This window comes from Phocoena phocoena, chromosome 16 (genome assembly GCF_963924675.1).
Source record: "Phocoena phocoena chromosome 16, mPhoPho1.1, whole genome shotgun sequence".
Taxonomy (NCBI): Eukaryota; Metazoa; Chordata; class Mammalia; order Artiodactyla; family Phocoenidae; genus Phocoena; species Phocoena phocoena.
The window spans coordinates 59522985-59537239 of NC_089234.1; the positions used below are offsets into that span (position 1 = coordinate 59522985).

At 36.5% G+C, this 14255-nt stretch overlaps 1 protein-coding gene across 1 annotated transcript in view; it reads right to left on the reverse strand.

The window, feature by feature from the left end:
* FAM149B1 (family with sequence similarity 149 member B1) overlaps positions 1–14255 on the reverse strand; it is a 58879-nt gene that overhangs the window by 17066 nt on the left and 27558 nt on the right. The window contains exons 6-7 of the mRNA XM_065894487.1: positions 7765–7932; positions 4014–4201 (exon numbers count right to left, since the gene is read on the reverse strand). Of these exons, the coding sequence (XP_065750559.1) occupies positions 4014–4201; positions 7765–7932 (356 nt within the window). The remainder of the gene's footprint in view (positions 1–4013; positions 4202–7764; positions 7933–14255) is intronic.

A 14255-nucleotide genomic window follows, 5' to 3' on the forward strand; every position in this document is an offset into this window, starting at 1 on the left:
TTCCACAGTGGCTGCACCACTTTACATTCCCACCAGCAATTTATGAGGGTTCCAGTTTCACAACCTCATGAACAGTTGTTATTGTCCTTTTCTTTTTTTTTTTTTAAATACAGCCATCCTAGTGGGTTTGAAGTGGTGTCTCATTGTGGTTTTGGTTTTGATTTGATTTCCCTAATGAATAATGATGTTGAACATCTTTTCATGTGCTTATTGGCTATTTGTATATCTTCTTTGGAGAAATGTCTGTTTGAGTTATTTGCCCATTTTTTTAAAAATAAATTTATTTATTTATTTTTGGCTGCGTTGGGTCTTCGTTGCTGTGCACAGGCTTTCTCTAGTTGCGACAAGTGGGGGCTACTCTTTGTTGCAGTGTGTGGGCTTCTCATTGTGGTGGCTTCTCTTGTTGCAGAGCATGGGCTCTAGGCGTGTGGGCTTCAGTAGCTGTGGCTCACGGGCTCTAGAGCGCAGGCTGTTGTGGCACATGGGTTTAGTTGCTCTGCGGCATCTGGGATCTTCCTGGACTGGGGCTCGAACCCGTGTCCCCTGCTTTGGTAGGCAGATCCTTAACTGTGCCACCAGGGAAGCCCTATTTTCCCAGTTTTAAATTGGGTTGTTTTTTCTTTTGTTTTTGAGTTGTACATCTTTATAGACTGTGAGTACTAGATTCTTATCAGGTGTATGATTTACGTACATTTCCTCCCATTTTGTAGGCGGTCTTTTCAGTTTCTTGATAATGTCCTTTGATACACCCTAAAGTTTTTTATTTTGATGAAGTCCAGTTTATTTATTTTTTCTTTTGTTGTTTGTGGTCTTGGTGTCATATCTCAGAATCCACTGCCAAATCCAAGCTCATGAAGATTTACTCCAGTGTTTTCTTCTAAGTTTTATAGTTTTAGCTCTTAAATGTGTACCTTCAATCCACTTCAAGTTGATATTTTGTATATGGTGTGAAGTAAGAGTCTAACTTCATTCTTTACCATGTGGCTATCCAGTTGTGCCAGCACAAGTTCTTTTTTTTTCCTATCTGAATTTGGTTTTGATTGACATAGTTGATTTACAATATTCTGTAAGTTTCAGTTGTACAACATAGTGATTCACAATTTTAAAAGGCTATACCCCATTTATAGTTATTATAAAATATTGGCTATATTCCCTGCCAGGGCCATTTCTCAAGGAGACTATTCTTCCCCCATTGAATGGTCTTGGCACCCCTGTTGAAAATCAGTTGGCCATAGATGTGTGGATTTATTTCTGGACTTTTGATTCTATTCCTTGGATCAGTATGTGTTCTTATGCCAGTACCACACTGTTTTGATTACTGTAGCTTTGTATTATGTTTTAAAACCAAGAAGTATGAATCCTCCAAATTTGTTCTTTTTCAATATTGTTTTGGATATTCAGGATACCTTGCATTTCTGTATGAATTTCAGGATCATTTCTACAAAAAAGGCAGTTAGAATTATGATAAGGTTGTACTCAATCTGTAGATGTATTTAGGGAGTATTGCCATCTTAACGATATTTAGTCTTCCAATCCATAAACAGAGGGTGTCTTTCTATTTCTTTAGGTCTTCTCTATTTTCTTTCAATAATATTTTGTAGCATTCAGCGTACAAGTCTTACACTTCCTTGGTTCAGTTTATTCCTAAGTATTTTATTCTTTTTGATGCTATTATAAATGAGTTGTTTCCTTAATTTCATTTTTGATTGTTCATGGGTAGAAGCTAGAAGAACTTTGAGAAGCATGATAGAGAAGACATAAATTACCTTGAACAGACTTGGGAGGAATCTGGATTTGGAGGAAGCTGTAGAGGAGGGCTCAGAAGGAAATGAGGAACATGTTATTAGAAACTGGAAGTAGGGAGATGCTTGTTATTTTGTGGCAGAGAGCTTAGTGAAATGGTCTCCTGTGGTCACGTGGAAAGCAGAACTTTTAAGTGATGATCTTGTTTGTATAGCTAAGGAGATTTCCAGTCAAAGTGTTGAAGGTGAGGCCTGATTTTTTTCTTGCTGCTTATAATCAAACACGAGAGAGATATATTGAGGGAAAAACTATTAAACATAAAGAAACCAGGACTTGATGATTTTGAAAATTCTCAATCTCTCTAGATGGCAAAAGATTCTAAATAAAGGAAGGCTATCAGACCCCCAAAATTCTACTGGCAGGAAGCAGCCTAATAAAATTACTTAGCTACAAACATGTGCTGTGTTTCATGAAAAAGGAAGGATGACTCAGAGGTCAAAACCAAGAGCTCAGAGGGTAGAGCAGAAAGCTGAGAGGATTATTTCCAGGCCTTAAAACTTAATGAAGGAACTCCCAGTATTTTCACAGCTGGATTTCAGAATTGCTGTGGATCCTTTTTTACTCTCGCCTCCCCGACCCCAGCCTTTTAACTGGAGTGTCTATAATGGTTATCTTTTTCCTGGCCCACTATTGTATGTTGGGTGTGTTGGGGTCAAATAACTTGTCTCTAGGAGTAGAATGGCTGGATTATATAGTTAGATGTTTATATACCTGTGTATATAAGCTTTAGTTTCATAGGTTTATAGATGGAAAGGAATTGTGCCCCAGTAATTTCACTTCCTGTATTACATCCAGGAACTTCATTCATACCAGGACCTGATTCAAAGTCTTTGGAGCTGATGCTGTAATAGATGATTCTCTTGGAAACCTTTGAAGGGAGTTGAATGTACTTTGCCTGTGGGAGCACATGAATCACTAAGGGCCAGTGGGAAGACTAGTGGACAAATTCCAAGGTGCACCCCCCACCCCCCGCCATGATTCTCAGCTCTTGATGTTCACACCTTCATGTAAACCCCTCCCTTTGAGCATGGGCAGGACCTGTGACTTGCTTCAGATCAAAAGATGATGGTAAAAGTGATGGGATGTCACCCCCATGATTATGTTATATAAGTTTCTGTCTTGCTAGCAGATTAGCTCTCAGTCTTTCTTGCTGGCTTTGGAGAAATAAGCTGCCATGACTGCTACAGCTACAAGAAACTGGATGCTTCCAAAAACACACAAAAGGGGAAGTGGATCCTTTCCTAGTTGAGCCTCTACATGAGAACCCAGCCTTAGCCAACACCTTGATTGCAGCCTTGTGTGATCTTAAGTAAACGACTAGCTGGCTGTTCCTGGACTTCTGACCCACAAATCTGTGAGATAATAAATGTGTGTTGTTTGAAGCTGCTAAGTTTGTGATAATTTTTATGCAACATAGAAAATCAATACAGACAATTCTTAAGAAGTTAAATATACATTTAACCATATAATTCAACGATTTCACTTGAAGAAATCTACCTAAGAGAAAAGGAAATATATGTCAAAATTCTTGTACACTAGTGTTCATAACAGCATTAATAGTCCAAAAATGAAAACAATCCAAATATCCATCAACAGATAAATGGATAAACAAGTTGTGGAACAATGGAATACAACTCAACAATAAAAGGAATAAATTACTGACACACACAGTGACATGGATGACTGTCAAAATGATCACACTGAGGGAATGAAGCCGACAAAAGAAGAGTAAATACTACATGATACCATTTAAGCAGATAACTTGTCATTTGGGGATGGTGGGTCAGGCAGGGGCAGGAGGGAGGGATTACAAGGTTATTAACTTTGAGCATAATGGATATGTTCACTGTATTGATTGTCTCATGGTTTCATGGCTGTATACATAGGTCAACTTATCAGATAATACACTTGAAATATGATTGGTTTATTGTATATCAATTCTTCAATAAAGCAGTTTTTTAAATGTATTTGCACATGTTTTTTCTCACAAATAATTATATTCAAAGAGAAAGCACAATCTCTATCTAGTCATCATAGAGTAGGCCTTGTTACTCATCCACTCATTCCCAGATACTTTACAAATATCTGTTAGTTTCTATGAGAAATACAAATATTCTTTTGTACTAATGAACATATAATTTAATAGACTGGTTATGGTTTGGAAAGCATAAACAATTATTTTTTTATATTGTTTTCACAAAGAGCCTTACCAGAAGCAAATCCCTCCCAGTGACTACGTGTCAGCTGCTCCATACAGCTTAGGACCTTGCTCCACACATCGTCAAACACATAAGCAAGGACATCCTCTTTCATGCAGTAAAATGGAGCAATAGGTGGGTACCCTAATTTCTGTTTCTCTGTAGCTGCTTCTGATTTCTTTCCATGAAACCCCTCTTCCCTGTTAACAGAAGCAAGAAGGAAAGACTTCATGGTTATTCTTCACTGGGTGTCTTTTGGCTGCTTAGGAGTGTGATTTATGCTCCTCCCCGCCACCACCCCCTTCCTCCCCGCATATACAGCACAGGTATTAAACAGGCTTGTCAACTAAGGGAGTTTTCAACAGAGGAGACTCTGCATTTCCCTTTTTACATCCATCCCACCCCACCCCCCTACTCTGCCAAAAAAATAGAACAAGAAAAAGAAGACAGAATCATTGTACTTTTTTAAGCTTTAAATAGATGGGCATTTAAAATTGATCAACAAGCAACCTATGACAATTAAGCACACAAAAATACTCTTTTTGTTGTAACTGGATAACATTTAGATTAATATTAACTTGACACATTTAACGATGCGCATATAACTGTGATTATGCTGCATAATTATTTGAGGCAATGATTCATTAGGGAAGTAGTCCACACAGATTTTTAAAATTAGTATACTTTTACTAATCCAAATAAACATTTGGTAATTGGCTGTAAAGGAAAAAGAGGGAAGCCCAACAGCACAGGAAACTACTCTGAGACTCTTCTGGAGACTGTGTATCTATACTCCAGAAACTTCCAGTTAGGCAAGTCTGTCTCTTCTCTGGCAATGAGTGCCAGTAGCCCCAGATTTCTGGGGGAAGAAAATTTGGCTGATGGATGTGCTTATCTATGACAGATGTATTATAAACTAAGACAAAGCAAATTCTGGAACTGGCTTGGGTGGAGAGAAGTACCTTTACAGTGAAAGTTACTCCTAGGGCAACAAAGTGCTCAAGAATGAAATAGGAAACTGTAGGCAGGTAAGAAAGATGCTAAGAGATTTAAGCAGGGCAGCCAGATTCCCTTTGCTTCTCCTTTCCCAAGGAAGAGCTAGCCTGGCATTAAGTGGCAGAGGAAGCTGATTAGCATTAAATGTATTTCAATTTATATTTCTTTTTAGAGGAGATAACATAGTCATATGATAAAAATTCAAATTGTATAGAAGGAAATATATGTATGTAGTGAAAAATAAGTCTCCTACATCTCTGTCCCCCAGTCCCCATTCTCAGAAGCAAACACATAGGTCCAGAGAGATAGTTACATTATACACTGTACTGCACCTCACTCTTCTGTCAATGTATCTTGTCCATGATCCCTATCAATGTATATAAATCTACCTCTTTTAAAAAATAACTGCAACAAACAAACAAACAAAAATAACTGCAGAGTATTCCATTGGATATACCATAATATATCTAACCAGACAGTGATTGATCAACTAACCTTTGCTTTTATAATCAATACTGCAATTAATACCCTTCTACAGATATTCCTCAACTTACATATTGGGTTATAGCCCAATGAACTTATGAAAATATCATGTCAAGAATGCATTTAATAGGCCTAACCTATTGAACATTATAGCTTAGCGTAGCCCACCTTAAATGTGCTCATAACACTTACATTAGCCTACAGCTAAGCAAAACTATCTAACACAAAAACTATTTTATAATAAAGTGTTGAATATCTCATGTAATTTATTGTATACTGAAAGCGAACAGCAGTGGTTGTATGGTTTTAAGTATATTGGTTGTTCACCCTCATGATTGTGTGGCTGACTGGGAGCCGCAGCTTGCTGCCGCTGCCCAGCATCCTGAGAGAGTATCATACTGCATATCGCCAGCCAAGGGAAAAGAAATCAAAATTCAAAGTACAGTTGCTACTGAATATGTATCACTTTTGTACCATCGCAAAATCAAGAAGTCATAAGTCAACTCATCTTTAGTTGGGAACAATATGTATGTACTTCTTTGGCTACATGGATATTATATCTGTAGGATAAATTCCTATAAATAGAATTATTGAGTCAAAGGGTATGTGCATTTCAATTTAAAGAGGTGGTATACATAGGATCCAGAAAGTATACTCTCGGATATTTATCCCAGAGACATAAAAATTTTTGTTCATATAAAAATCTGTGTGTGAATGTTCATAGCAGCTTTATTAATAATAGCCAAAAGCTAGAAATAGCCCAGGTGTCCTTCCACAGGTGCACAAACTGTGGTACATCCATACCATGGAACGTGCTGACAATAAAGAGAATAAATTTTTGATAAACCTAAGTAAATAAATAAATAAATAAATAGGTGGTATAATTCTCCAGTAGTGAAAGAATATGCCTCTTTTCTCATTCAAGGAATTATTAACCTTCTTTATCTTTTGTCCTTTGATAGTCTGACATGTAAAAGAATACTCATTATAGTTTTAATTTGTATCTCTAATTGTGAATGAATTCCATTTCATATATTTAAAATCCATTTTCTTATAATGTGAACTATTCATGTTCTTTGTTTCATCTTTAATCTTTTCCTTACTGATATACATATTAAGGAAATTAAGCCTCTGTCTATGCATGAACTGCAAATATTTTTGCCAGTTTGTCATTTGACTCTGAATTTTTTCTATGCAGAAATACTATTTTATGTAGTTTTTTAAAGAATTTCTTAAATGACTTGTAGATTTTGTGCTATGGTTAGAAAGACCTTCCCTATTCCCAAGTTATTTAAAAAAAAATCTTTCATATCTCATTTTCTTCCAAACTTACATGATTTCATTCATCACATCTCAATATCTCAGTGATATCTCTAAAGAGAAGACTGCCTTTCTAAAACTCTTCCATTTTACCTGAAAATTCATTTCGGTTTACTATCAGGAAAGGGGAAGAGATGCCCCAGGGACACCTATGAGCCATGAACATCACATTTTAAATTAGTTAAATCTGCTGTATTTTTTATAAGCTAAAATGAAGGGAAAAGACCTTTGAGGAAAAAGGAAGAGAAAATATGGATAATTTGACTCAGGCCAGATGAAGTGAAAGGGAAGGGGGCAATCTCTGCAACACCAAAACAGCATACTTATGATTCCCTTGGAACAATGAGCTAGCTCAACGGTGTTATGTTTGGAAATCTGGGTTGTGTTTACCTGACCCTAGGACTGTGTACCTTGAGCATGTAGTAAGCATGGCTCAGTAGGAAATATGGGAAGAAGTCCAGAATCATGTGACACTAACTAGACCTAACCACAGCCTAAAATGAAATTCTCACTTCTAGATGTACTACTGTGACTATCAATTCTGAGCTTTTAAAGGCTTAGAGGAATAATTTAAGAGTTTAATATATCAGAAAAGTAGCATGGAATAGTGAAGAGAGCACTGGATTTAGAATCAGATGAATAAAGTTTTCATGAGTTACTGGTGATACTTTACAAAGAGGAAAATCAAATTATGTGGAGAAAAAAATTCATTTAAAAAATGTTTAATCTCAGGAAGAGGCAAATGACGTGTGCAGGAAGAAAATATACAAGGAAGACTGGTATGTGAAAGCAATAGGAATTTATATCAACTAAGTACATGACACTGGATAACTGAGAACTAATAGAAAAGAAAGAAACAGACATCAACTTAATTATAGGTAATATTGGTAGTATACTTTAGAAAGAATAGATATTAACAACAAAATAGCAGGGGAGTAAAAAGTTTAAAAGACATAATACTCACATATCTGTGTGGTCGAATGCTAGGTATTCCTCTATTATTCCTTCCGAGAAGATTATACAGTCTTCCTCTTCTCTTTCCATAGAACACAAGCTAGGGGATTTGGCAATGGAAGATGCTTTAGGAGCATATGAAGATGAAAAATGTAACTTCTTTCCCCTAATACCAAATCTGGAAGAGGAAAAATATTATGTTCAACATAAACAGTTCTCAAAGGAACTCATTCGCACAAGTTTCAGCTCAAGGTCCCTTGCCCTAGTGACACCTTCCTGGGCTACTCTAAACCTTAATACCTGTTATTTCTCAGAACAGGAATAAATAAATATTAGCCATAGACCCACTCTGCTTAGGTATATTATGCACTATTGAATACTGCTTGCTATCTTTTCAGATGCAACAGCTATAAAATAAGTTTTTAAAAAAAATCTAATAATATTTACATTCATAATTAGCTCTTTAAAGTACCTCAGGAGGTTATATGCTTATTTCAATAACTCCGTCATTGTTCAAAATGTATACTCCTAAAGGGCAAGTATCTTCCCTTACTTATATTTAAATTTCTCATCCTACCCAGGTATTCAATGAATATATGATGATGCCTTCACTTCAGCATGTTTACTTTGGAGAAAGTCAGTCAAATCTGAGCAGTACAATTTTTTAAATGGCTCTCAGTTTAACCAAATATTAAATATAACCAATGTATGCTTTGTGTTATTCTTTATACCTTTTTGTACCTGAAGTATTTTTTAAACAATGAAAAAAGAATAAACCTATGGCACTTTTCAGCAAGGCTAGTGGGAAAATCTTTTTGGAAGACATTTTGGAAATATGTATTAGAAGCCTTAAAACAGAAATACGCTTTGATTCAGTGGTTTCATTTGTAGGGGATTTCCTTCGAGGATATGACCTATAAGATTTAGCTATAAAAATTACCATCACAGAACTGCTTATAATTGCTAAAATTCAAAACTGGCCCAACTGTTTCAAAATACAGGATAGGGGATTGGTTGTTTAAATAATGGTATATTCATGCAGTGGAATTCTGTGAGGTTACTAAATTAATGTTGGGGGACAAAATGGAAGATTCCCATAATAAAATGGTAATTATAAAAAGATTACAAAATATGTACAGTAGTTTCAAAAAACTCTATACATATGTGGCAGAGAATGCTAGGTGCCCCCAATATCGATTCTCCCTGCCTCTCCTAATACATTATGCCAATTTAATTCAGGAGAGCAATACATGCACCTCAAAGATGACACTTCCCACCACCTTGCAGCCAGATGTGACCAATGAGATATGAGCAGGATTGTTATGTGGGACTCTGGGGAGGCTGTTTAAAGAGAACTGGGTTAGCTTTAAGGGGTGCCCTTTTGCCCTTCTGCCTTTCCTGCTTCCTGCTACCTGGAAAGTGAATGTCATGTTTGGAACTCTATCAGCTGTCTTGGACCACCAAAAAAAAACCCCCAAAACTCAGGAAAAGTATCCTGGGCTAGCACAATGTAGCAGAAAGATGAAATGAGTCTAGGACCCTGAAAACACCATACTACCACTGTACTATCTTTAGATACCCTTCCTCCAGACTTCTTTTAAAAGAGAAATTTCTCTGTTATGTAAGCCATTAAATAAGGTATATGGTTCATAGGAAGTGGTTGGAAGGGTATTAGGCCAGACTGTGAAGTACTTTGTTAACTTTGGCTAATTGATAGCAATGGAATTGAAGTTTTTAAGAAGGGGAATGACAGCATCCTTGCTTTAAAAGATCACTATGGTGGTGATGAAGAGGATAATGTGGTTAGGAGGCTAATGCAAAAGATGAAACAAGAGCTGGTAAGCTGATGAGAGCCTGGACCATGGCAGGAGGCATGGGGGACAGAGAGACAATAAGAGATGGGAAAACAGTTTGAAGAACAAATATATCAAAACCAGCTGGTATTACCGTTTATAAAAATCTCTAAACTTGAGACTTTAGGTTTTTTAAGTCTCTGTTCTGAAATTCTAAAACAGTGATACCCAAAATCTAGTCAATAGATTTATGGCAATCCATGACAAAATTTTTACAGATCCACATCAAAATAAGCAAAATAAGAACAATGCTCAGTAAGACTACAAAATGCCCTTTCTTGAAAAGGACTGTCCTTATTTTGAGACATGCTTTTTTGTGTTAATATGTCATTTCTTTTATAAAACAGTGGTGTTAGTATTTTTTTCAACATGACAACATGACAAAATTAAAAGCTGTCAAACCCATGTCAAACACTGCACTCCCGGCATTCCTTATGTTATTGTGCTACTGTATCGTTCCATTTGTATTATTAACCAATCATTTTTTAGTCAGTGGTAACTAATGGAATTACTTGCTCTGAAAAAAAAAATAGGCTTTTCTAACGAAGTATAGGCCTTTTTGTCAGTTAAAAAAATTTTCAGTTAGATGAGAAGGAAAAGTGTTCCCATTTCCCCTAAAGCTGCAGCAAAGAACAGATAGTATTCTACATCATAAAGCTGTCTTTGCAAATGTTGTTTCTAACAAAGGGATCTTTTAAATCATCAGACTTCAGAGATTACCATGTCTGGAAAATAACCTTTAACTTCTAAAATGTTTGTGATTCTCTTACTTACTAAAAAAATAACAGTGGTCTTATCTAATAATGTATTGCCCTGATAGTAATATTTAAGTTCAGATCTGTTTTCTTGTGAGCGGAAAGAAATCATTGCCACTTTATTCTTCTCCCACATGCATGGAGGATGAAATGACTTTGCTGGGTTTCTTATTAAACAAAGAGTTTAATTTGGAGCCAGCCCTCAGGTGTAGGCCTTAGGAGGCAGAATTCTGCAGCCTTCATGGAGGTGATCACTGCAAGGCCCTCCAGGTTGTCTAGGAGGAACAGGTGGCCAAGAGCTCTCTCCTTCCTGACTAGGATCTGAAAAGTACAATTAACCACTCTCAACTCCATTTCAGACCAAACTTATCTTCCAGTGGACCTCTAGCAATGATCAAAATAGAGGAAAGTTACATGAAGTTGTGATCTCATGATGCCAAAAGGAAGAAAATATAACTTAGTACACTAGGAAAGGAAATATGATTGTGGATGGCCCTACCAGTAGAAAAACTGAAAGAGAACATCTCCATGGTTTTGGAGAGCTTCAGAAAGCTCTTTATGTCTGAAAAAGTCTGATTTGTAATTAGCTTGACTGGGCTCTTGCATTTAGGACAGTTGTAAAAAAAAAAAAAAATCAAAGAAAATGAAAGCAAAAGCTATAATTTGTAATGAGTGACATGAGGGAGGTGGGCTTAGGAGAAACCATACCATGTCACTTTAATGATTTTTTAAAAACTGTGGTGAACAATATAAGATTAAATACACCATCATAAGCATTTAAAACCATACAGTTCAACAGTGTTAAGTATGTTCACATTATTGTTCAACAGATCTCTTGAACTTTCTTATATTGCAAAACTGAAACTCTGATATCCATTAAACACTCATTGCCCCTTCCCCTTCTTCCCCTCCCTTTGGCAACTCCGCTTGTACTTTCTGTTTCTATGATTTGACTACTTTAGATACTAAAGATGGCTGGAATCATATTGTATTTGTCCTTTTGTGACGAGCTTATTTCACTTAGCATAATATCTTTGAGGTTCATCCCTATTGTAGCATGTGACAGGATTTCCTTCTATAATATTCCATCATATGTATATACCACATTTTCTTTTTTTTAATTGTATTTTATTTATTTATTTTTGGTTGCGTTGGGTCTTTGTTCTGTGCACAGGCTTTCTCTAGTTGTGGCGAGCCGGGGCTACTCTTCGTGGCGGTGCGTGGGCTTCTCATTGCAGTGGCTTCTCTTGTTGCAGAACACAGGCTCTAGGCTCACGAGCCTCAGTAGTTGTAGCATGTAGGCTCAGTAGTTGTGGCTTGCGGGCTCTAGAGCGCAGGCTCAGTAGTTGTGGCGCACGGGCTTAGTTGCTCCACAGCACGTGTCCCCTGCATTGGCAGGCAGATTCTTAACCACTGTGCCACCAGGGAAGCCCCCCTTTGTCCATTTTTTAATTGGGTTATTTTTGTTGTTGTTGTTGAATTGTAGAAGTTCCTCATATATTCTAGATATTAGCTCCTTATCAGACATGCAATTTGCAAATATTCTCCTCCATGCCATAAGTTGCCTTTTCACTCTGATGATTGTTTCTGTTGACGCACAGAAAATTTTGAGTTTGATGTAGTCCCATCTGTCTACTTTTGCTTTTTGTTGCCTAAGCTTTTGGTGTTCTATCCAATAAATCATTGCCAAATCCAATATCCTGAAGCTTTTCCCCTGTGTTTTATTCTAGGAGTTTTAATAGTTTTAGGTCTTCCATTTAGGTCTATAAAATCCATTTTGAGTTAATTTCTGTATATGGTATAAGGGTCCCACTTCATTCTTTTGCATTCTTTCCCCAGCACCATTTGTTGAAGAGACTGTCCTTTCCGCATTGTGTAGTCTTGGCACCCTTGCTGAAAATTATTTACTCATAAACGCAGAGGTTTATTTCTGAGCTCTCCATTCTTTAATGATTTTTTAAGGGTTATAATTCTGCATATAGTCATATACTTTAGCAACTTATTAGATATTATTGTTAATTTTTGTTGAGGTATGTATTTAAAGTAAGGGTAGGTAAGCCCCTTAAGCTAACTTGAAGCAGATGACTGCATAGTTTCTTTTCAAATGGAAATGTCCTCAGACTCATCTTCTTCATGGTCCTTTTCTGGCCTGTGTTTTCTCCTTATGCTGCCACCATCTTCTATTGTTATAAAGTTCCTGGAATTCCATTTTGACCTAGACACTAATTTGTTTTGATTGATAACATTGTTTTGCAACCATAATATCAATTAATTCATTTTCATGGAGTTTGTTTTCATATAAATATGATTTAGTAAAAAAAAAATAAGTTGATGCTAACCATGTTCTACGCATTGTGCGAGGTGTTAGAGATACAAAAAGGAAGAGACTGTATTTTTGTGTTGTTTATTATACTGCTCTCCTCTGGCCCAAGAACTCCTCAAGAATGGAAGCTGGACCGAATACCTTGTTTAGTACATTTGAGATTTGAAAGAAATCCAGTGTGGGAGGATTAATGAATGAGAGAGAGAGTGACAGAAGATAAAGGTAGAGATGTAGGCTGGGGCCAGCTTATGATATAATTTTAGATTTGTATCTTAAATTCACTGGGAAGCTATTGAAGATTTTTAAGTGGGGACAGAAAGGATTAACGCTGAACTTTAAAAGGAGAATCTGATGTAATGTGGAGGGGCAAGAATGGATATAATTTGAAATGTTATTTTTGTAGAAAGTAGATGATCAACCTCATATTTTATGGAAAACTGATTTGTTAAACTGAAAAATATCAAAATGAATTTTTGACACATTTTTTCACACCACTTATTAGAAAAAGTGGCAGAACTGCAGCATCATCACCAACTTACATACCCGCACTACCCAAATTTTGTTCTCAAATACTAGTAGCCTCTCAAAGGAATTAGATTTCCTTGAATTTCAGCTGATACCATGCCTTAAAGGAAGAAACAATTTTTTTCCAGGATGGGCCTGGAGCATCCTATTGTAACCAGAAAACAAGGATACATTCAAGACAAAAACAAAGGAACTAGCCTGACATGGCCAAGTTGTAACAATCTGAGCATCAATAATAATTATGGTTAATTAAAATATATAAATTTTCTTTTTTCTTTTTTTTTTTTTTTGCGGTACGTGGGCCTCTCACTGCTGTGGCCTCTCCCGTTGTGGAGCACAGGCTCTGGACGCGCAGGCTCAGTGGCCATGGCTCACGGGCCTAGCCGCTCCGCGGCATGTGGGATCCTCCCGGACCGGGGCACAAACCAACGTCTCCTGCATCGGCAGGCGGACTCTCAACCACTGCGCCACCAGGGAAGCCCAAATATATAAATATTTTGAAACGCAATGAGTTCATTAATGGTACTCAAGATAGAAAATATCAAGTATGGACAAAGTGGTAGTGATATGAAAATAAATATGGATTATATTTAATTTGTTATTATTTTCAATAAGTAGTGACATGCTAATATAGCTGAATAACTTGTTTCATTTAAATATATGTCTGTATATAAAGTATAGATAGGTAATTGTTTCATCTGTATAGTAAAGAAAGGTAATTATTGAAAACTGTAAGTCAAATAATCCAGAAAAGCAGAACGAAAAATAAGAAGCACCAAGCAGCAGTGGTGGTAGCAAGTAAAAAGGAAAGAAAGGTTGCCTGTAATAAGTTGCAGAATGATGATTTAGCCAGATGTCCTAAAAAAGGAGGAGCTAACTGCTCAGATTTGTTCCTTATTTCTTTGGAATCTCTAAATGGAACTGCTGTTTATAGTTATAAAATAAAAAGGCATATATAAAGTTTATACTAATAGATCAGGTAAATATATCTTAATAGCAGGACATAAATTATGTAATTTTGGTCAGTGAGAATTAAAGGATACAT